We start from the raw sequence: 24890 nt of genomic DNA on the forward strand, positions 1-24890 counted from the left end.
TTGCGATAGAGCTCCAACAGAAGTTTATAATAGTGGAGAGTGACTCGAGGATAGTGATCAACGCTCTTAATGGGAAGGCGTCCCATTGGGCTCTAGAGAACTATGTCTCTTTTTGCACTAAGTCTTCTCCTTTTTTCATTGGTTGTAATTTCTCTAATATTAGTAGGTCGTGTAATTTTATGGCCCATAATGTGGCTTATTGGGCTTTTAACAACAAGATGTACGGAGCTATTCCGATCGACTCTTTACCGGAGAACATTTTGTGTAATGACCGAGAGGTCTAGTTTCCCTTATATATAACTACGCTTATTTTAAAAAAAAAAAGAAATAGTTGAAATTTGTGATTTTTGATGTAAATAATGAATAAAAGAGCTATAATAATACATAGGGTGTTTTTACAATGAATTCTTTTTACTTGTTTTCATAGTTGTGTACATTATAGTTGTTTAAGACATCTTGTGAAATTTTGAGAAATTCGAAATAATTTACAGTATACAAAGCAATGTTCATACAGTTTATTTCACACGTGTGTAACAAACAGTTTGAATCTTATTTTCAATGTGCTAAACTTTTTAACATTTTTCAAAATTTTACATAATGTATTAACTGTAATATACACGACTATAAAAAAAAATTGGTCTAAAAAAGTTTTTCGAATACCAAAATAGATAAGGGTGTATCAGTAAATTACTTTTAAGAAATACATTTTAAAATTTTCTCAATACATATTTAAGTGGAGTAGTGTATACATATTTTACAATTGAGTTTTTTATGACTAAAACTTGGAAGATAAAGAGAGCAATCAACCAAATTAAAATGCTTCAATCTTTAATTATTACAAACAAGGAGTTACACTAACATAGGTAGAGGTTCCATATTAATATATTAAATATAAATATTTTTATTTAATTACGAAGTAAAAGTTTATAAATGAGAAAAAATTATAGTTAAAATTGGTGGAGGGAATTAAAAAAAAATCATTTTTTTTTTTTAAATAAGATCATGGGAGAAGTGGTTTGTTAAAAAAGAAAAAGGTGAAATTCAGTTTCTTTGCATGAGTTAGTTTAATCCAATAATATTTGTTTTTTTCTTTTCAAAATATATACATATCTATATATGATAATTTATATTCCAAAATTTCACTTTCATGACCTATAGTTATGAATTAAAGAAACATAGTTTAGGGTAGTGTAGTGCCTTTTGAAGCAAACTCATTTGTTTGACATGACATCAATTTCTTAATTAAGCCATTTTTTTTTTAAAAAAAATTTATAGCCATCAAATTAAGATAAAGTGATGATATTAGGTATTATATTCCAATTAGCTTTGTTACTATATAACGGGTTAGGATTCTATTGTGAGGAACTAAGCACAACCATAACAAACAACCACTAATAGCACGTTTACTATACAGTAATCAGAATCGGAATAAATTAATGGAGAAATGTAACGGAATAAATAAAAAATAATCGGAATCAATATTTGTAATATGTTGTTTACTAAATTTTTTTAGAAATGGAATAGTTGTGATTTATCTTGTTTACTTTATTAGGAAACGTAATCGGAATCCTTAAATTGACTAAATTGCCCTTTTGAGTTAATTTATATTATATGGTAGTTATTTTGCAAGACATATTTTAAAGGACAAAATTGTCATTATATATTTAATATTAAAAATAAAATAAAAATAATAAAATTCATTACCCTTAATGGCATTCCTTACAAAATTGGTGGGGGAAGTTCTCCCTTTCTTTTCTCTCTTATTTAATCAATTTCTCCCTTTCCTAATTTTAATAATGCAAGTAAACAAATGTAAGGGAATGATTACCTTACTATTGATTCCCATTACTTATTATGCCAAGTCCACTAAATTACCTTTGAAAATGAAAGTATATAAATATTTAGAAAAACATAAATGAAGAAAATTATAATAAAAAAAAGCTGGGGTATGAATGTAAAAATTTACATAAAATGGACTAAATTGTAAATACATATAACAAGTGAGGTCAACTGCCTCCATTTAGTGTATGTTTACATGTTTGTACAGAGTAATTAAAGTATTAATGTTAAATACAAAATAATTAAAAAAAATATATTAAATACAAAATTAGCCCTATTTTAATTCATCTCAAGCTTGTTGGTGTTACTATAGCAGTGAGAATTTAGAGCTCTAAAAAAAATATACCATAATATGATCAAGTGGGGATTATGTAATTGTTGATATTCACTTAATAATTACTCCAACTTTTTGTTTTGTTTGCTTTGCACAAGTAGAGATATACATATTAATTTTCTCACATTTATTCTCTTAATATAATTGGTTATAAGTGATGTATAACAAAATTTTGTTTGGGCCTAAAAATGATCCCTTTCATAAGTAGCTTTTTTAATTTTACCAAAAAAAAACACTTTGTTCCATAATCCATTATGAAAGTAATAAAAACTTGAGATTATTTTAGAAACTCAAAAAAAAAAAAAAACATTTTTTTACGGAATTCTGATTTTTTTACATTTTTAAGGACTTTTTTTCTACAGATTATTGTTTTTAGGTTGTTCTTAATTACGTTGTGGAAATATAATATAACGTTGTAACAACATGAAAATAATGTTATTTTCCCTCTAAAAAATTACAAATTCGTACAAAAGTAAAGAAAAAAGAGAGAGAAAATTAGTCTCTATACCTTTTTTATACTGTCTTCTTTTATTCTTACTCTCTTTTTTAAAACTTATCATTTTTACCTCTTTTTTTAAACAGGATTTTACCCCTATCACCTCAATTATATCAGGATATTTTGGGTACATTACATATAAAAAGAGGTATGTTTCAATTAAATATAAAATTAAATGTAGATTTGGTTAATTGATAAATAAAAGAGGTATTTTTCAATATACTCCGAAAATAAATCCGTAAAAATATAAATAAAAGTGTGATTTTAGATATTTGTCTAAATTTTCCTTAAAAACTTGAACTTCTCGATTTCTCTACTTGGCCCATTAAAAATAGGCCCAATGGGCCTATCTTCTCAAACAATGGTCCAGCCCAATACAATTTTTATTTTTGTAGAAAAATAAAATAAATAAATAAATAAATATATGGATAATTCTACAGAGCTCATCATAGCAGAGGAAGAAGAGAAGAGAATAGTCTCTCTTCGATTTCAGAGCTAAAAAGCTTGAAACCAAGATTTCAATGGCGGTTTCTTCAGTATCTGCAACCTTAATCCCTTCTCTTTCTCTCTCTACTTCCTCTTCTTCTTCATTTAAACCAAAGCTTTCTCCTTTTTCTTTACACTTTGCTAACTCCTCCGCTAAGCTCAGAACTGTAAAACCTTCACAGTCCTCAACTAGGGTTTATGCTGCTCCTGAAGTGTTGGAACCCCCTCCAGAAACATTAGATGAGTCTGGTGCCGAGACCCTTGAGGTTTGTATATTATGTTTCTTTCCTATTTTGTTTTATGATTTTTTCAGTGAATTGGGTTGTGTTCTGTTTGGATAGGGAGAAAATGTAGGAAAGTTTTTTCTTTTGTTGAATGTTGGCTGAGTAGGGTTTATGGGTTTTTAGTAATTTGGTTCAATTTTGGTTTTGGTACTTGTTAATGCAAATTGTACATGTTTCTAATATTAATGTGAAAAATGAAAATGAGTTTATTTTAGGCTAAAATGATTCTGTGATAGATATATGGGTTGGTTTTATTAATCTATTCTGGAAAATTGAGTACACTTTTTGAATTACAAACTGACGCTAAAACAGATATATGAGTTGAATTGTTTTTATTCATTGATCTATTATGAAAAAGAACAAGATTGGGTGCATTTCTTGAGTTATAATCTCTGAAGCTAAGTATTGTGAATTTGTGATAGTTTGGATATGTTGATTTCTGATTATTTATTGGTGGTTTTTTTTTTTTCAGGTTGGAGGTTCTGATATATATATATATATGGAGGAGGTTCTAATGGTTACATTTTTAATGTAACCATCGTGGTTACATTTTTTTTAGCCATCACTATTAAATGGTTGTGATTAATTTGGAAATTAAATAAAAAAAATAAAAAATGACTTGTAACCTGATATTAACCTGTTAATTTATTTCCTTTTAAAACTTTAATTAAGATTAATTATATTTTAAAATTAAATTAAGTATAATTATTAATTAATCTTTTGCAATTTATTATTAAATATGGATCTTTTAGCAATTTTTTTTTTTACACTTAAATTATTTTAATTTTTATAACAAAACTCTTAATAATTGAAAATTATACACATATAATTTGATAATTAAAATTTTATTATACTTATAATATTAATTTAAAATGATTACACTTTATTATACTTCTTGTATTTCAGTGTATGTTAATAATATCCTCTCTTGTATTGTCAATATTGTACTTCATCTGGGTTCTTACTATATTTGTTATCTTATTCTTGTTTAGACTTGTTTCATCATCAACTATGTGTGCTTGAAAAGTATATTTTTTTTATCGATCCAGCTTGAGTACAATTTATGATTGCAAGATAATGTGCCATAGGAATGGGAGTCAATTTTAAATGTTATTGCTGCTGTTAGCACTTTCTTTCTAGAACTAGTTTTCATTTATGAGTGTCGTTCAATGTAATTTTGATTAAAGATTCGGGCTCAATTTGAATGGTATTTCATTATGTACAGGGCAAAAAGGTTAAAGTTCCAATATTCCTTGTCCCAGCTACCCAAAAGGTTTGTCTCCCAAATGCAATGCTAAAATAATTGTTTGCTTAAAGTTATCCATAAAAGGAAAGAAATTTGTCTAACACATCCTAATCTACAGGTGTGGATGGACTTATATAGTCTTCTAAATTTTTATCAATCTGTAAAAGATTTAAAAAATCACTCTAAACAACTACATCAGGATCAATCCATTCATGGTTAACATCTTCAATGTCATGCTCAATTCCACTGTTACTCATGTCAGAGACATCTTCTTCGCATTTCTTTTTCACAAAACTCATGAAATGAAAAAAATTATCTTCATCTTCGGACAAATTTGCTATAGGTTCTATGTTTTTGTTGTCAAATATTTTCGATGTAAGTGTGGTGGAGAGTGAATGAAAGAGGATAAATGCGAGTAAGACTTTAGTTAATTAGAATTTATAATTAAAAAAATTAAAATCAAGACTTTAAAGATTAATTAAGTTTTAATTAAGTGTCAATATAATATCATCATGTTTTTTAATTTATAAGGACACATCCTGCAAAAAAGAAGCAGGGTGTGTTCTTGTAAAAAAATTCATTATAAGGACAAAATTTTAATTTATATAAAAATAATTTTAATTTTTGTAAAAAAAATTGTAAATACTATAATTATATAACTTAATTGTTAAAATAATTAAGCTAAGAGATTTATATATAAATAAAAAAAATTATTTATAAATTTTAATTGCCAAGAAATGTCTTCTTAAATATTTCTTTAATTACTTAAAAAATAGTTAATTATAATTAATTAATTCTAAAAATGAAATTTTTACCTATTGGTAATCTTCTATTACAGGTAAAAAAAAAATGTAACCATATAATTACAATAAAAATATAACCATTGAATAGTCACTCATATATATATATACATATATATAAAAAAGTAACATTTATGAAAGTAGTAGAAATGAAAAGGACAAGAACAACAACTAGTATATATACATAGTTTAGAAGCCCAAGAATATCATCCAAAACCAGTGCCAATACAGATCAACACAAACTCTCATCTCTCGTCAAGACATTCAAACCCCAAAGATCTTAAGTCTCTGCCTTTGCCGTTGCCCTAACCGCGAGCAGTAAGACTCTCTCTTTCTCTATTTTCTCTTTATCTCAATTTTTCTTTTAATTTCAAATATTTACAGTTGAAGCCTAAGTCTAAGCCCTAATCGCTGTCGACGACCACGATTGAAGGAAACTCCCCGACCACTCTCGCAGAGTACACCAAGCGACAACAAGGGTAAATCTTTTGACTCATTTTGTTCATTCATACTATATATATATATATATATATGTAAACATAAAAATTAAACAAAAACTAATTTTACACATAAAAAAAACACAGAAAATAAACCCATATAATCAACGTAGTACTCAACTTAAAAAAACTCACTTTCCACTATAAATATAATATATATTTCATTAAATACTGAGAATAGATCATATACCTCTCCTCCTACTGTATATTGTTACCAATATTGATATGTTTAATGACAACTTTTAAAATAGATCTAATTTATTTTTTATAATAGAGTATAATTGTTAGTATATTAATTTATATTTTTTTATAAATTGTGTATACATATCAGCAAATATGAGAAGATTTTCTTTTTCTGATGTACGGAGAACTCTAAGTATGAGGAGATCTTTTTTTTCTGATGTACAGAGAATTCAAAGCATGAGATATACATCGATATCACTAAATCATCTTCATCATCACTTTGAGTTTAATGATGTACAAAGACCAAAAGAACAAAATAAAAAATTAGGAGCGCTTAAAGAAATTAAAGGAGTCGTAAAAAAGATGTTCAAAAGCCTTTTTAAGAGTAAAAAGAAGCAGCTTTCCGAGAATGCAGAGGCGGAGATTCCAGCGGCGCCGGTGAATTCAGAGGCGGGTGATGACGATTATCAATCAGATCATTTTGCTAATGATCCTATCTACGATAATATACCAAGATATGAAGAAGAAGATAGTTTTGAATTTATTACTCCTAGGAATCTTGACAACGAAAATGATAATTAAAATGATCCTGTTTTGGTTATCATTTTCGTTGTCAAGATTCCTAGGTGTAATAAATTCAAAACTCTCTTCTTCTTCATATCCTGGTATATTATCGTAGATAGGATCATTAGCAAAATGATCGGATTGATAATCGTCATCACCCGCCTCTGAATTCACCGGCGCTGCTGGAATCTCCGCCTCTGCATTCTCCGAAAGCTGCTTTTTTTTACTCTTAAAAAGGCTTTTGAACATCTTATTTACGGCTCCTTTAATTTCTTTAAGCGTTCCTAATTTTTTTCTTTTGTTCTCTTGGTCTTTGTACATCGTTAAACTCAAAGTGATGATGAAGATGATTTGGTGATATCGGTGTATATCTCATGCTTTGAGTTCTCTGTACATCAGAAAAAGAAGATCTCCTCATACTTAGAGTTCTCCGTACATCAGAAAAAAGAAGATCTTCTCATATTTGCTGACTGTATACACAATTTATAAAAAATATAAATTAATACACTAACAATTATACTCTATTATAAAAAATAAATTAGATCTATTCTAAAAGTTGAAATTAAACATATTAATATTGGTAACAATATAAAGTAGAAGGAGAGGTATATGATCTATTCTCAGTGTTTAGTGAAATATATATTATATTTATAGTGGAAAGTGAGTTTTTTTAAGTTGAGTACGTAGGTTGACATATGTGGGTTTATTTTTTGTGTTTTTTTTATGTGTAAAATTAGTTTTTGTTTAACTTTTATGTTTATATATATAGTATGAATGAATAAAATGAGTAAAAAGATTTACAACTGTCTCTGCAATTCTCTTGCTGCCGTAGCATACACAAGTTTTACATATTGTCTACATTTAGTCCTTACTATTTCTCTGTTTCGCTACTGTCCTATTACATTTATTCATCGGCTAGCTCAGTTCATATCAAAACGTTACAAGTTGTAACGCCCTAATGCTAAGGCACGCTACAGTGCTTTTTCAATTATTCTGCAATCTTTGCTAATCAAAAACATTTCTTGAAAAACGTGTTAAATTAAAACTTTTACTTTAATTATTAAACTTTGTAATATAATATAATATTTACAAATTCCGGGATCCCGATTTCAAACTTTGTAAAATTTACTGTTTAAACTTTACATTTCAAAATACATAATTTTCAGGTCGCACATCGACTTTCAAAATACAACTCCCAGATGTCCCGAGACCGAACACTCCAGGTCGCGCCGCTTGACATGTACAATCTCACCCGAGCTCAGGTTCATTCTTGTTCAGCCTTCGCCTTTCCTTTACCTACACATGGAAGCAGAAACTGTGAGTCAACAGACTCAGTAAGAAATGCATATAACATACTATATAAATTCCGACCTGTGAATAGGCGCCCATACACCTATCCACAGAGCTTAACATATGAGAATGAACGTTCAATACCAGGGTACAACCACTATACCACATACACATCGTACCTCACTGTACGAGTGTTGGTAGGGTTTATCCCGATTACTGAGTAACACTGAGTGATGTACCACACACCTTAGCATTTTCCCATGCTTGTGTTGGTATCACTGTATCGTACTTACAATCACAATAATCACTATACCAATGCACTCTATAACTTATTCATACAAGTGTTGGTAGTGCTTAACATAATTCAAGCATGCATATATAAACACATATACACACATTCAGATAATCACATCATATATTATACACAGTTCTTACCTGTTTTCCGAATTCAAGTGTGCTGGCCGACCTGAACGGAATTCACGTGCTAGATGGATGTCCTAATCACAATAATAGTAATACAGATGAGTGACTCGCTAAATCACTTTCCGGGACTTAAACTTGAAACTAAAAGTTTCCCTATCTATAAACCTCATGGCAATACCCTAAATATCTCAAAATTGGCCAAAACTAGGGTTCTGGAAATTCCCCCAACAGGCAGACCGGTTCCCAACCGGCAATCCGGTTCTGGGTCACCAACCGGTCGACCGGTTGGTACTGGTCTCCCAGAACCGGAATTCCGGTTCTGCTGCTGGGAACCCAAAAATCATCCCCCTTAATTCAATTCAATCCCAAACCTTACCAAACTCTCCAGTATACCTATACAATGCATAAACATCCATTTCCAACCAATAAATCACAGAACAAACCAACAAATCAAATTATGCCATTAAAGCTCAAAGCTTGCTTAGAATCATAATCAAGCATCAAAACAAGCAGCTAGAACCTTAAATCAATCAATATAGAGCATAACAACTAAACCCAAATCATTTCTAAACCTAACAGCCACTAACCTAACAAATCACCTCTTGAAACTAAGCAAAACTTGAGAAAAAAACATAACTAGAGAGCAATTAAGGTTACCTTGGTTAAATCCTCCTTGATTCCTTGCTAAATCCCAATGAAAAGAGAAGAAAATTCTGGTTTGGTCCTTGGTTTGTCCCAGCCGAAAGCAAGAGAGAGAGAGTTCAAGAGATAATTCAATTTTTCCAATTTTTCTTCTCTATCTCTTAATTTCTCAAAAGAAAAGGGTTCCCAATTATTTCTTGCTGAAAAGTAATATGCTAGGTGTCACTCACTCATGGCAGCCACCTATCCACCATTAAACAAAATGTCTAAAATGCCCTTTAGACTTAAAACTAGGGTATTTCTAAAGCTAGGGGTAAAATGGTCAAAATCCATAACCCCGCTCAATCCCGATAATCTATTTTCTCTAAAATATTTCCCACTATAGAATAGGGTTCTAAACTTACCCATGTGATCAATCTAGCCATCCATCGCATTTTCCGTTGTCGCCAAGCAAAAAATTACAAAATTAACATATTTCACATATAAGCTAAATAATACTCCTAGAGTTTAATAAAATCTCCGAAATTGAGAAATTATAACTCTAATATTTATTTCTAAATATTGGGGTCCACATTAAAATTTATTCACAAATAATAATAAAATAATAAAAATTAGTGCTAATTGCCTTTACTAATCCACATTACTAGAGCGGTCATTACAATTATCCCCCCGTTAATAGGATTTCGTCCCCAAAATCTAACCTGAATAGCTCTGGATGTTGAGTCCTCATATCTGACTCCAATTCCCAGGTGGCTTCTTCCACCTTACTGTTCCTCCAGAGCACCTTAACTAGTGCAATAGTCTTGTTGCGAAGAACTTTTTCCTTCCTATCCAAAATCTGAACAGGTTGCTCTTCATAGGATAAGTCTTGTTGTAGTTCAAGGGCTTCATAACTCAAGACATGAGTCGGGTCTGACACGTATTTCCTTAACATAGAGATGTGAAATACGTCATGAACAGCTGATAAAGCTGGTGGTAAGGCTAGCCGATACGCTACCTGCCCGACCTTCTCGAGTATCTGAAATGGCCCAATGAACCTAGGGCTTAACTTACCCTTCTTCCCGAAGCGCCTAATACCCTTCATTGGTGAAACCCGCAGGAAAACATGTTCCCCTGCCTGAAATGTAACATCTCTGCGCTTCGGATCAGCATAACTTTTCTGCCTGCTTTGAGAAGCAAGCATCCGAGCCTTGATCTTATCAATAGCTTCATTGGTCCTCTGCACTAACTCTGGACCCAGGTACTTCCTTTCTCCTGTCTCGTCCCAATGAATAGGAGAATGACATTTTCTACCATATAACATCTCATAGGGAGCCATCCCTATTGTACTTTGGTAGCTGTTGTTGTAGGAGAATTCAATTAAAGGCAAGTACTTACTCCATGAACCCTCAAAGTCCATGACACAGGCTCGCAGCAAGTCTTCCAAGATCTGGATAGTTCTTTCTGACTGACCATCAGTCTGAGGGTGAAAGGCTGTACTAAACTTTAACTTGGTACCCATAGCCTTCTGAAGACTCACCCAAAATTTCGATGTGAACTTTGGATCCCTATCTGACACAATAGATTTAGGGGCTCCGTGGAGACGAACTATCTCCTTCACATACAATTCAGCATACTGATCCACTGAATAGGTAACTTTCACTGGTAGAATGTGAGCCGATTTTGTGAATCTGTCCACGATGACCCATACAGAATCATACATCCATGTAGTTCTAGGTAAACCAGTTATAAAGTCCATTGCGATGTCCTCCAACTTCCATTCTGGAAGGACTAAAGGTTGCAATAACCCTGTCGGCCTCTGATGTTCAGCCTTAATCTGCTGGCAGGTTAAACACTTGGACACATAGTCCACCACATCTCTTTTCATCCCATACCACCAGAAGTAGGGTTTCAAAACCTGATATATCTTGGTGGTTCCCGGATGCAACGAATAAGGCGTGGTGTGAGCTTCATCAAGTATCTCTTTCTTAAGCTCATTAACACTAGGAACACAAACTCGAGCTTTATATAACAACATTCCACTGCTCGAGACTGAAAAGCCTCTAGGCCGACCAGCCACTACTTCGTCTCGAACTTTAACTAGCTCGGGATCTTCCAGTTGTGCCTTTCTGATTCTCTCCAACAGATCAGATTGGAGTGTTAAATTATGTAACTTCCCGACCACGAACTCAATTCCTGCACTAACCATTTCCGAGGCTAGTTGAGGGGCTATCATAACCGTTGTACACACTTGACCGGGACCTTTTCTGCTTAGAGCATCAGCCACAACATTGGCTTTCCCGGGGTGATACAGTATTTCACAATCGTAGTCTTTAACTAACTCCAACCACCTTCTCTGCCTCATATTCAGATCTTTCTGGGTGAAAAAGTATTTAAGACTCTTATGATCAGTATAAATCTCACACTTTTCACCGTAAAGATAATGTCGCCAAATCTTTAAAGCAAAAACCACAGCAGCGAGCTCTAAATCATGAGTTGGGTAATGCTGCTCATAATCCTTCAGTTGACGAGAGGCATAGGCTATGACTCTGTCAGCTTACATCAGAACACATTTCAGACCCTGTCTGGATGCATCACAATAAACAACGAATTTCTCTTGATCTGATGGCAAAGCTAACACCGGAGCTGTTATCAAACGTTGCTTCAACTCTTGAAAGCTTGACTCACACTTATCTGACCACACAAATCTCTGATTTTTCTTGGTCAATTCGGTTAGGGGCATAGAAAGTTTAGAAAATCCTTCGACGAAACGTCGATAATACCCTGCTAACCCGAGAAAACTTCGAACTTCCGTCACAGACTTGGGCCTCGGCCAATTCTTCACTGATTCTACCTTGTTTGGATCGACCATAATTCCATTCTTCCCAACAATATGACCCAGAAAGGACACCTCGGACAACAAGAATTCGCATTTTTTGAACTTAGCATACAGCTTGTGATCCCTAAGTCGCTGTAACACCATTCGAAGATGATGCTCGTGCTCCTCTTCTGACTGAGAGTATACAAGAATGTCATCGATAAACACTATAACGCAGTTATCGAGGAAATCCTTGAATACCCTATTCATAAGATCCATAAAGGCCGCAGGAGCATTAGTCAATCCGAACGACATTACCAGAAACTCATAGTGCCCATATTTGGTTCTAAAAGCAGTCTTCGGTATGTCCTCCTCCCGAATTCTGAGTTGATGATAACCCGACCGTAAATCAATCTTCGAAAACACTGTCTTTCCCTGAAGCTGATCGAACAGATCATCGATCCTGGGCAACGGGTACTTGTTCTTAATCGTCAGCTTGTTTAGTTCCCGATAATCAATACACATTCTGAGGGAACCATCTTTCTTTTTCACAAAAAGAACCGGAGCTCCCCAGGGCGATACACTGGGTCGAATAAACCCAATGTCAAGCATCCCCTGAAGTTGTAACTTAAGCTCCTTGAGTTCCGCTGGAGCCATCCTATATGGAGCTTTAGAAACAGGTTCGACTCCAGGTGCCAAATCAATTACAAAGTCAATCTCTCGCTGTGGCGGCAATCGCGGCAACTCCTCGGGAAACACATCAAGAAAATCTTTCACCACCCGGACTACCTCAGGCCCAAATGTTTCAGGTCTGCTGGAGTCAAATACCACTGCTAGAAATCCTACACAACCATTGCATAGTAAATCCCTAGCCCTCAGCACAGAAATAACCGGGATCCGAGACCCCTGAACTGATCCAACATAAACAAATAGATCTTCACCTTCCAGCTGAAAAGTCACCATTTTACGCCTACAATCTATACTGGCCGAATACTTGGATAGAAAATCCATTCCCAGTATAATATCAAACTCAGTTAATTTCAATTCTATGAGGTCAGTACTCAATTCCCTATCTTCGATCCTAATCGGCATAGACCTAATGCGCCTATTAGAGATAACCAATTCCCCGCTAGGCATTAGGGTTCCAAACCCTCTTTCTAAAATATCACAAGGCCTACCCAAAAGGTCAATCACTCTTGTAGCCACATATGAACGTGTAGCTCCCGAGTCAAATAATACTGTAAATAACAAGTTGTTGACGGGAAGCTGACCTGTCACGACAGAAGGACTGGCTGCAGCATCAGCTTGGGTAATGGCAAACACACGAGCAGGAACCGGTTTCACCTCAGCTTTCGGCTCCTCTTTCTTTGCCTGGGGGCAATCTTTCTTGAAATGCCCCACCATGCCACACAGGAAGCATGTCTTCCGGTTACATTCTCCCGGATGATGTTTCTTGCACCTTGGACACTCAGGATAAGAGTAACCACGGCGTCCTCCTCTGCCTTGGTTCCCACAGAACCGCTTGCTTTGCCCCGAGCCACCAGAAGCTGGAAAAACTTTTCTTTTCTGCTCAGTGGTGGAGTCACCACTATCCCTACCATAAACAGGAGTAGGAACAGTGGGGGTTCCACCAACACTCGGAGTCACCCGGGGCTCCTGAAGAAATTTCACTGCACCCTCGGCTCTCAAAGCCTTCTCAACCATCTCCGCATACGTGGTTGCTTCGGCAGTAGTAATAACCAGATCATGCCGGATCTTTTCACTCAAACCCGCTAAGTATTTTTCTTTCTTACTGAAGTCAGTGGGCACAATTCCTGCTGCCAACTTAGCCAACCGATCAAACTTCGTCGTGTATTCAGTGACTGACATTCCCTCAGTCTAAACTAAATCAGTGAACTCTTTCCGCTTTGCACTGCGGACTGCTTCGTTGTAATACTTGGAGTTAAATAACTCCTTAAATTCTTCCCAGGTCATCAGCGTGACGTCCCGAGTGAGGGTTATCAACTCCCACCACACGAGAGCATCTTCCTGAAACTGGAAAGTGGCGCAGATCACCCGGTCATTTCCAACCACTCCCATAAAATTAAGGATGCGTTCAATCACTGAAAGCCACTGCTCGGCCTTCATCACATCAGGGCCTCCCAGAAATACTGGAGGTGCCTGTATCCGGAATCTTTCATACAACGGCTCCATACGGTTGCCAACAACAGGTTGTTCTGCTGGCACCGCAGGAACTGCAACAGCCTAAACCACTTGAGGAGGCACGGCAGGAGGACCCTGCTGCCTCAACCTTTGGATCTCTTCATCTTGCTGGCGGATTCTATCTTGCATCTCAGCAAATCTTTGCTCCCAATCAGGAGGAGCTTGAGGTGGATTTACAGGGCGACCACCCTGAGCTCTGCCACGGCCACGGTCGCGACCACGAGGATTTTGAGGATTCCCCTGACCGCCTCCGGTCTCAACCATGCCACCCTGACTTCTTGTATTTTGCGGGGCGTCCATTTAATAGGACTTAGCCTGCGAATCCATAAGCCAAGCAGGTTAGACAGCGATCAAAACTTAACACCGCTCTTTAAAGACTTAAAAGGCAACACACTTTTTTTTTTTTATAAATAATTACTTAAAATCTAATATGCTTCCTATCATGCTTTCACATTCACATTTATTTAAAATACTAAACAAGTACGGGCTTACTGATCCGTGAACCGAGCTTTCTCTGATGAAGATTGTACATGTCATAGCAAGCTTCGGTAGACAAACCTGGCGGCTCTGATACCAAAATTGTAACGCCCTAATGCTAAGGCACGCTACAGTGCTTTTTCAATTATTGTGCAATCTTTGCTAATCAAAGAAATTTCTTGAAAAACGTGTTAAATTAAAAGTTTTGCTTTAATTATTAAACTTTGTAATATAATATAATATTTACAAATTCCGGGATCCCGATTTCAAACTTTGTAAAATTTATTGTTTAAACTTTACATTTCAAAATACATAATTTTCAGGTCGCACAGCGACTTTCAAAATACAACTCCCAGATGTCCCGAGACCGAACACTCCAGGTCGCGCCGCTTGACATGTACAATCTCACCCGAGCTCAGGTTCATTCTTGTTCAGCCTTCGCCTTTCCTTTACCTACACATGGAAGCAGAAACTGTGAGTCAACAGACTCAGTAAGAAATGCATATAACATACCATATAAATTCCGACCTGTGAATAGGCGCCCATACACCTATCCACAGAGCTTAACAGATGAGAATGAACGTTCAATACCAGGGTACAACCACTATACCACATACACATCGTACCTCACTGTACGAGTGTTGGTAGGGTTTATCCCGATTACTGAGTAACACTGAGTGATGTACCACACACCTTAGCATTTTCCCATGCTTGTGTTGGTATCACTGTATCGTACTCACAATCACAATAATCACTATACCAATGCACTCTATAACTTATTCATACAAGTGTTGGTAGTGCTTAACATAATTAAAGCATGCATATATAAACACATATACACACATTCAGATAATCACATCATATATTATACACAGTTCTTACCTGTTTTCCGAATTCAAGTGTGCTGGCCGACCTGAACGGAATTCACGTGCTAGATGGATGTCCTAATCACAATAATAGTAATACAGATGAGTGACTCGCTAAATCACTTTCCGGGACTTAAACTTGAAACTAAAAGTTTCCCTATCTATAAACCTCATGGCAATACCCTAAATATCTCAAAATTGGCCAAAACTAGGGTTCTGGAAATTCCCCAACAAAGTGCATCGGCTCCCAACCTAATCCGGATACAGGTCACCAACCGGCCGACCTTGGTACCGGTCTCCCGTGAACCGAATCTCGGCTTCTCGCCGGGAACCCAAAAATCATCCCCCTTAATTCAATTCAATCCCAAACCTTACCAAACTCTCCAGTATACCTATACAATGCATAAACATCCATTTCTAACCAATAAATCACAGAACAAACCAACAAATCAAATTATGCCATTAAAGCTCAAAGCTTGCTTAGAATCATAATCAAGCATCAAAACCAGCAGCTAGAACCTTAAATCAATCAATATAGAGCATAACAACTAAACCCAAATCATTTCAAAACCTAACAGCCACTAACCTAACAAATCATCTCTTGAAACTAAGCAAAACTTGAGAAAAAAACATAACTAGAGAGCAACTAAGGTTACCTTGGTTAAATCCTCCTTGATTCCTTGCTAAATCCCAATGAAAAGAGAAGAAAATTCTGGTTTGGTCCTTGGTTTGTCCCAGCCGAAAGCAAGAGAGAGAGAGTTCAAGAGATAATTCAATTTTTCCAATTTTTCTTCTCTATCTCTTAATTTCTCAAAAGAAAAGGGTTCCCAATTATTTCTTGCTGAAAAGTAATATGCTAGGTGTCACTCACTCATGGCAGCCACCTATCCACCATTAAACAAAATGTCTAAAATGCCCTTTAGACTTAAAACTAGGGTATTTCTAAAGCTAGGGGTAAAATGGTCAAAATCCATAACCCCGCTCAATCCCGATAATCTATTTTCTCTAAAATATTTCCCACTATAGAATAGGGTTCTAAACTTACCCATGTGATCAATCTAGCCATCCATCGCATTTTCCGTTGTCGCCAAGCAAAAAATTACAAAATTAACATATTTCACATATAAGCTAAATAATACTCCTAGAGTTTAATAAAATCTCCGAAATTGAGAAATTATAACTCTAATATTTATTTCTAAATATTGGGGTCCACATTAAAATTTATTCACAAATAATAATAAAATAATAAAAATTAGTGCTAATTGCCTTTACTAATCCACATTACTAGAGCGGTCGTTACACAAGTACTATCAATTCCTCTCTTTGTACACACACAGAGATACATCTTTTTCTTCATAATAAATTCCACTCGCTCATCGTGTGACACTCCATCCAGAAATAGCAGCAGTAACACAACTGGATAATGCATAATTTACTTCATTGCATAGCTTATTTCAACAGGGTTTGAAAAGAATAAAGACGCCGGTTTGTATGCACCAACAAATGCGTCCATTTATACAATCGCATCATTGATGAAATCCATTACCTATTTAATATTTATAAAAATTAAAAGACTGAAAGCACTGCATTTAAACAGACATATTAAACTAAGCCAGGTACAGAAAGCAACTCACCTCCTGCATATCAACATGAAGACGACTAGATCCAGGGTCTCCATGACTGCCCGAAGAGAACAAAACCTGTACATTGTGTCATATTATTATATTATTTCAAATGAAAAAGAGTGAATAGGTACTAAAGAGAAGTTAAGGGGATTTGATATGTATATAAAGCTATGTACCATATAAAAAACAACCAAACCAAATGAGCATGTTCTATCAAAACAAGAATATGAACCTTACTCTCAATTATAATACTTGTTATAGAAACTTAAACATCACTAAAATACCTCCAGGGATGTGCTGCAACGTTGATGCATTGTGTGAGTAATGCTCAGAAACTGTGACACTACTGAAGCCAAATTTTCATGAATAATAGGTTGGGCATTTAAAGCATTCCTCACCTAAAGAGGAAGGAGATTAGTACAAGAAAGAGTAAGAATATTAGTTTAAAACTTAAATGATTAATTAGCCAAAACAGCGAGTACCACACAAAAGCATGTAATGTATTGGTTTGATGAGTAAGAAAAAAAAATTGTAATATATGAATGTGCAAATTACTTAAGTGTGTAGATACTATGTTGCATTTTGAACAAATCTTATAAACATAACTATCTATTCAATAGTGCAGTTAAATGACCAATTAGCCAAAGGTGCAAGTATGACTGCTACTTAACTACATAAAAAGAAAGATCAAACATTTCAAAAAAAAAATTCTCTCTTTATGTTGACTTTCATCAGAATTCTGTGTCACACACTTTACTCTTCATAGGTATAGGCAGGTCCTTTCTAATCCTACTCTCAACCCCTCAACACAGCCAATCTACAACTCTTCCAGCCAAAAATAATAATAAAAAAAGGGAGGGAAATGGATCAGCTTATGAAACTACTAAGACAAAAAGCACGCAACCATCTATGACATCTACTTACCAAAACCCTGGTCAACTCTTCATTTTCATGACCATATAGTGCGCATATATCTAACAACATAGGCAAGTCAAGCAACTTCTTTTCCTGCAAAAGAACTACAAACAAAGTTAGTGAACAAATGTGTAAGAAAACTAGAATTTCAAACTATCTGAAAAGAAAATACCAGCTACCATATCTCCTACTTATTATTGATCATGGATATTGTTCTAAATAAAGAAGAGTAATTCAAAGTATCAGTGGTTAAAAGAAATAATTTAAAGTAAAATTATTGCTTAATATAATGTAACTATTTCGTTAAAAATAATCTGCAATACATGTAGGTTGGAATATCGGTTGATATAAATTTAATTCTTTTACTATACACATCAAGAGAACAAGCTCCAAAACTCCTGGTGCTTAAAAATTGGCCCTCAACTCTTTCATACTAATTTTGCTTATGCCCCCTTCTATGTGCTTAGAATGATCAAATTCAACATCCGTTAACCCTCAAAAATCCCATCCATAAGTAGCTATATTGAAATTGTGAGAAAAGAAGATATAGGACCAACCTCCCGACATAAATTATTATTTCAAATAAAAGGCTGAAAACAAATTACAGGGCGAAATAGAGCCCACCTCCATGGTCATTTACACTGAGGCTGTCAGCAGCACGAGCCCTTGGATCCCTATTGGATGATCTGCAAAAGAAAGAATTCCCATGATTAAGAAAAAAGACACTAATGAAATAATGAAAAATCACATTATGGAGGAGAAATTTACATGCGATATAACACCATAAATACACGGCGGCTTAGATCATACTCTCCAACAATGACCCCTGCAACATTTCCCTTGACTCCATGATGAGGGAAATCATACCATCTAGGGCTGAACATCGGGCGGGTTTACCGGGTTTCGGGTTGGCGGGTTTCGGGTTCACGGGTTTCGGGTTCAAAAAATTGAAACCGAACCCGAACCCGAATAGGGCATGGGTTGGCGGGTTGGCGGGTTGGCGGGTCACGGGTTGGCGGGTTGGGGTTGGTCGGGTTTAGCGGGTTGGCGGGTTGACCCGGTCAACTCAATCAACTCGGTCAACTCTTTAAAAAAAATTAATTTTTTATTCAAATAATTATTTTTTTTATTTTTTTTTTTATTAAATTAAGCATATATAATATAACAATTTGTTCATAGTATCTATTATTGAAGAAAAAAATACATAATCAATCCAACCAACAAACAAACAACCTATTTATCAAAGATTCAAATCAAACTTCATATTCATGTTCTTGAATCATGATAAAAGTGAAAACTAAAATATTTCAAAATACATCCATATCCAATATCCATAGTCCATAAAAATCTAAAGTCCATATTATATATATATATAAAAAGAGTAATAAAAGAATTAATATATATAATATATTTATAAACCGGGTTGGCGGGCGGGTTCGCGGGTTCAACCCGAAACCCGGTACCCCTAAAATCTCAACCCGCCAACCCACCCGAAGGGTACCGGGTTGAACCCAACCCGCCCGAAACTTTTTTAAAAAATTTTTTTTGCGGGTTCACTAGTTCGGGTTCGGGCGGGTTGCTCGGCTTGGTTTCTTTGATATTGGATTTCGATTTTGATTTTGTTCTTGGTCTTGATTTTTAGCCACGAAGATCTTCTCAGTTTTGCTGAAACCCTTGGAAATCCCAACAATAAAATAAAAATTAATAATTAATGGAATTGCCACGAAAATCATTAGATGTGTAATACGTGCATATTGCTGTCATTCTCTACAAGATAGAAAAATAAAATTGCAAGTCAAGAAATATTCCTTAAGGGTCCTATCTCCAACAATAACCGATAACTTAGTGTTCTCCAAAAGAAGATATGCAAGTATGCAAGATTCAAGCGAAAAGTGACTACTACCTACAATCGATACAAATATGATTTAAGAAAAAGAATTACTTTGATGTTAGAAATTGTGATCTATTTCACAAAATCTATGAAGTTAGACAAAATTTCATATCACATTTAATTACTTCAATCAAAAGGTAATGACATCATTGATATTAAAATTGTTATTCATATTATATATCAATCAAAATAATTAACTTTTATTATGAAATAACAACATTTTTGTACTATACTTAAGTTTTCAATCTTCTGCAACAGAATCAAGGAGTGGATAATAGACACAGACAACCAACGACCAAAAAACGTCGACTTCAGATCGGTATATTCATATAAAAAAATTGGTATTGTTAGTTAATATTCATCTTTCTAAATTTTCGACTACTAACCTGCTTTATTTTTTTAAAATAATAATTGTCCAGCAAAACATGGAGAAGTAACAAGAGTGTGCCCCTCTCTCAATGAAGACACACATACGTCCGTAAATTGTCCATTAAATGCCAACTCACAAAAAGGTAATTCTTCCCAAAAATTATATATCTACACACTTGATAATAAGTTATTATTTCACCCTTATCTAACTATTTTAATATTTACTAAATAGTTATTAATCCATATAATGATGATGACGCAAATGATGGAATTGACAACCAAGTCCTTCAAAATATCCAAAATCAAGAAAACCATGGTAGCATAATAATTTTATAAAATTACAATATTCACTTTAACAAAATTTAACAGCTAATTGGAATACAGCGTGGAATCCTTTAGCCGCCATTCTATGGTATGAGGAACGAACCAAAAAATTACAAAATACTCGGAATCCCAAATTCTCATTTTGTTGTATGAAAGGACGCGTACAAATACCATTATTGACAGAACCACCCCCATTACTTAAATATCTCCTAGGAGAGAACTCTGGACAAAAAGGCATTAAATTCCGCAAAAATATAAGGGTATACAACTCCATGTTTGCATTCACATCAATGGGAGGCCGAATTGACGGATCAATTAATCAATCAAAAGGTCCTTATATTTTTCGAATGAGCGGTCAAAATTATCACCACATTGGTTCGTTATAGCCAGAAGATGGGAAACGTCCACAATTTGCTCAGTTCTATATATATGACACGGAAAATGAGATTGATAATAGAATAAACACGTTGCTAAACCCAGAAAAAAAGACAGAAATTGACAACGAAATAGTTGTCGAGTTATCTAAAATGTTAGACCAACACAATACTTTGGTCAAATCTTCTAGAATAGTGAGGGATAAATACAAAGAACAACCAGAAGCCACATTACGCTTACGACTTCTACAAAATAGAGCTAGCGATGGTCGTCAATACAATATGCCAACAATTTCTGAAGTAGCAGGGTTAATAGTGGGTGATTGAAGCAAACTACGAACGCGATGTCATTGTAGAGCACCGAACTAATGGACTTAAAAGAATAACAGATTTACATCCAAGCTTCATGTCCATGACATACCCATTGATACACCCTTATGGTGAAGATGGATACAGACTTCGAATACCTTTCAGAGGTGTAACAGAAATAACTCCTGAAACAAAACAGTTGACAATGTTGCAATATTATTCCTTCAGGTTCCAACAAAGATTAAACGAGGGGCACACTCTACTTCGAGCAGGGAGACTGTTGCAACAATATATAGTTGATTCTTACATGGCAATTGAAGAGGAAAGATTTCACTATGTACGAAAGTACCAAAATAAACTAAGAACTCACCTTTACTCTGGTTTAATGGACGCGATTCATCGAGGTGATTCAGATTGTACAAAAGTTGGGAAATCAATTATTCTTCCTTCATCACATACATGGGGACCACGATATAGAGCACAAAATTATCAAGATGCCATGGCCATTTGTAAATGGGCTGGATATCCTGATTTGTTCTTGACTTTCACTTGCAACCCAAAATGGCCAGAAATACAAGACATGCTCAATTTAATTGGACAAAAAGATGATGAGAATCGAGTTGATATCATATGCAGAGTCTTTCATATAAAGTTATACCAGCTAATGCAAGACCTCAAACGAGAACAACCATTTGGAAAAATAATTGCATGTAAGTTCTCTTTGTTATCATGTCCACCATTTTGATAAAATATGTATATAAGAACACTTATCTAAAAACTTTTAACAAAATCACTAAACAATGAATTTTGTTACATGTTGTCACAGGTATCTACACAATTGAGTTTCAAAAAAGAGGTTTGCCTCATGCTCACATACTACTTTTCTTGCACCCAACCGTGAAAAATCCTTCAGCAGCACATATTGATAAAATAATAAGTGCAGAAATTCCAAACATCAATGTTGACCCTGATGGCTATAATGCAGTAAAAAAATTTATGATTCATGGACCATGTGGAAAGCTCAATACAAAGTCTCCATGTATGATGAAAGACAAGTGCACGAAACATTTTCTAAAAAAATTCAATGATAAAACTACAATCGACACAGATAGCTTTCCAATCTATAAAAGAAGAGATACAGGTACTTAAATATTATAATTACAAAATTTATAACAATATACTTAATTTCATCAATTTATTAAAAAAACAAGTTTTTTTTTACAGGTATTCGTGTTGAGAAAAAGAATATCTTATTAGATAATCGTTACGTTGTCCCTTACCATAGAAATTTAATAGTCAAATTCGATGCACATATTAATGTTGAGCTTTGCAATTACTCAAGATCCATAAAATATCTTTTTAAGTATGTCCATAAAGGGTCTGATAGAACAACTGCAACAGTGGAATCAATCGACAACACCGAAGGGATAGACGAGATTAAAACATATCTTGATTGCAGATACATCTCAGCAACTGAAGCTTGCTGGAGAATCTTCCAATTCGACATACATTATCGAAAGCCATTAGTTGAAAGATTGCCATTCCATTTACCTGGAGAGCATACAGTGATATTCGGAGAAGATAAGTGCCCTGAAAATGTTCTTGGCACACCTGGAGTAGACAAAACAAAGTTTACTGAATTGTTAAAGACAAACAAGAATAACGAGGATGCTCGGGAGCTAACTTATTCTGATTTCCCTACCTGTTGGGTTTGGAATTCGAAAGATAAAATATGGACAAGAAGAAAACAAGGTATTGCAATTGGAAGAATATACTTTGCACACCCTTCAACAGGAGAACGCTTCTACATGAGAATGATGCTAAATTTTGTGAAAGGATGCACTTCTTACGAAAGTATCAGAACAGTGAATGGAGTCACATATTCTACTTTCAAAGGTGCATGTTATGCTCTCGGATTATTAGATGATGATAAAGAATGGATCGACTGCTTGACTGAAGCTGCACTTTGGGCCACTGGAAATAAATTAAGGCATCTTTTTGTAACAATCCTCATTAATTGTCAGGTTTCTGATGTCACAAAACTTTGGAAATCAAACTACACCATATTGTCAGAAGACATTACTGCATTACAAAGAAAAAGATTCAAGATGAAGGATCTTCAGCTAAATGATCAACAAGTTGAAGCATACACATTGTTTGAAATTGAATGTATCATGCAAAAAATGGGAAAAAGTCTGAAAGACATAGATGGAATGCCCCAGCCTAATTCATCTTTGATGAGAGAAACATGTAATAGATTGGTCAATGAAGAATTGGATTATGACACAAAACAATTGAAAATCCTCCATGACAAATCATTTGCTCTTCTAAATCCTTCACAAAAAATATCTTATGAAGCAATACTGAATTCTGTAGAGAATGAAGAAGGAAAATTATTTTTCATCAGTGGACATGGTGGTACAGGAAAAACATTTTTATGGAATACAGTAATTGCAAAGCTCAGATCAGAATCAAAGATAGTCTTGTCTGTTGCAACTTCAGGCATAACAGCCTTATTATTGCCTAATGGCAGGACCGCTCATTCACGGTTTCATATTCCCTTGGAGGTTACAACTGAGTCAACATGTGAAATTCGACATGGCACCCTACTAGCTGAACTCTTGATGCAGACTTCTTTGATCATTTGGGATGAAGCACCAATGGCAAATAAGTATTGCTTTAAGGCTTTAGATAAGACCTTAAGAGATATTCTAAGAACAAGGTATGAGAATAGCACTACCAAACCTTTTGGAGGACTTACAATAATATGCGGCGGAGATTTTCGGCAAATATTGCCAGTTGTTCCAAAGGGTACAAGAGCTGACATTGTTGATGCATCTCTTAATTCATCATACCTATGGCCATTTTTTAAAATATATGAGCTGAAGCAAAATATGAGGCTTTATAATGGAAATGTCAATGAGGATGAGGTTGCTAAAATAGCTTCTTTTGATAAATGGTTGTTGCAAATTGGGGATGGTTCATTATATCATGACATTGATAGGGAATTTATCAAAATTCCTTCAGACATCTACAGAAGACCATCTAATCATCCCATGAATTCTATAGTCGAAGCTATCTACCCTTCACTATTGCATAATTATAGTGACCCGACATATTTGAAAGAAAGAGCAATACTAACGCCAAAAAATGAAATGGTCCATGAGTTGCATGAGATGATTATGAATATGATACCAGGAGAAGGGAGGACCTAGCTTCATATCCTGGTATATTATCGTAGATAGGATCATTGGCAAAATGATCTGATTGATAATCGTCATCACCCTCCTCTGAATTCACCGGCGCCGCTGGAATCTCTGCCTCTGCATTCTCCGAAAGCTGCTTCTTTTTACTCTTATAAAGGCTTTTGAACATCTTATTTACGGACTTAGCATTAGATGGCGATCCTTGATTTTTAGCCACGAAGATCTTCTCAGTTTTGCTGTCATTTTCCACTTTCTCAAACATGTTTTGCAGGACATATAATGCCAACCAAAAGTGGTATCAATTCTAAAAATCTTTGCCTTTATAGTAACTTTGTATTCCTACAATCAATTTTTTTTTTAATATTTTTAATTTAATTTACATAATGTAGCACTAATGAGAAATAATACAACAATAATAGTAAAGAGAAAAAGAAAAGGAAGAAAAGTCACC

At 34.7% G+C, this 24890-nt stretch overlaps 3 protein-coding genes across 10 annotated transcripts; 2 read left to right on the forward strand and 1 right to left on the reverse strand.

Moving 5' to 3' along the window:
* The first annotated feature begins 3088 nt into the window (after positions 1-3088).
* Positions 3089-5100, forward strand: LOC133029054 (small ribosomal subunit protein uS10c-like). Of its 3 annotated transcripts, XR_009685368.1 has the most exons (4): positions 3089-3421; positions 3912-4014; positions 4665-4712; positions 4804-5100. XR_009685368.1 is itself a non-coding variant. In XM_061107184.1 (3 exons), exons 1-3 carry the CDS (start codon positions 3191-3193, stop codon positions 4903-4905), a joined length of 381 nt encoding a protein of 126 aa, XP_060963167.1. In that variant the 5' UTR covers positions 3089-3190; the 3' UTR covers positions 4906-5100. The 3 variants fall into 3 exon arrangements, 2 of the variants coding, with proteins under 2 accessions (XP_060963167.1, XP_060963168.1); XM_061107184.1 differs by lacking the exon at positions 3912-4014; XM_061107185.1 differs by lacking the exons at positions 4665-4712; positions 4804-5100 and having other exon boundaries at positions 3091-3421; positions 3912-4046.
* Positions 5101-5588: 488 nt separating this feature from the next.
* On the forward strand, positions 5589-24875 carry LOC115723667 (uncharacterized). 5 transcript variants are annotated; one of them, XM_061107187.1, is made up of 5 exons: positions 5589-5803; positions 20096-20176; positions 20277-21943; positions 22060-22374; positions 22458-24875. In XM_061107187.1, the coding sequence occupies exons 3-5, from the start codon at positions 21331-21333 to the stop codon at positions 24446-24448; spliced, it is 2919 nt and encodes a 972-aa protein (XP_060963170.1). In that variant the 5' UTR covers positions 5589-5803; positions 20096-20176; positions 20277-21330; the 3' UTR covers positions 24449-24875. The 5 variants fall into 5 exon arrangements, 4 of the variants coding, with proteins under 4 accessions (XP_060963170.1, XP_060963169.1, XP_060963172.1 ...); XM_061107186.1 differs by lacking the exon at positions 5589-5803 and adding an exon at positions 14785-14979; XM_061107189.1 differs by lacking the exon at positions 5589-5803 and adding an exon at positions 14785-14979 and having other exon boundaries at positions 20116-20176.
* LOC115723659 (uncharacterized) lies at positions 13790-18911 on the reverse strand. Of its 2 annotated transcripts, none has more exons than XM_061107191.1 (6): positions 18735-18911; positions 18591-18652; positions 17976-18070; positions 17336-17449; positions 17061-17126; positions 13790-16972 (listed from the first exon to the last, which is right to left on the reverse strand). In XM_061107191.1, exons 1-6 carry the CDS (start codon positions 18848-18850, stop codon positions 16940-16942), a joined length of 486 nt encoding a protein of 161 aa, XP_060963174.1. In that variant the 5' UTR covers positions 18851-18911; the 3' UTR covers positions 13790-16939. The 2 variants fall into 2 exon arrangements, with proteins under 2 accessions (XP_060963174.1, XP_060963175.1); XM_061107192.1 differs by having other exon boundaries at positions 17976-18059; positions 18735-18759.
* Positions 24876-24890: the final 15 nt, after the last annotated feature.

The sequence above is a fragment of the Cannabis sativa genome, chromosome X (genome assembly GCF_029168945.1).
Source record: "Cannabis sativa cultivar Pink pepper isolate KNU-18-1 chromosome X, ASM2916894v1, whole genome shotgun sequence".
In the NCBI taxonomy this organism is placed as follows: Eukaryota; Viridiplantae; Streptophyta; class Magnoliopsida; order Rosales; family Cannabaceae; genus Cannabis; species Cannabis sativa.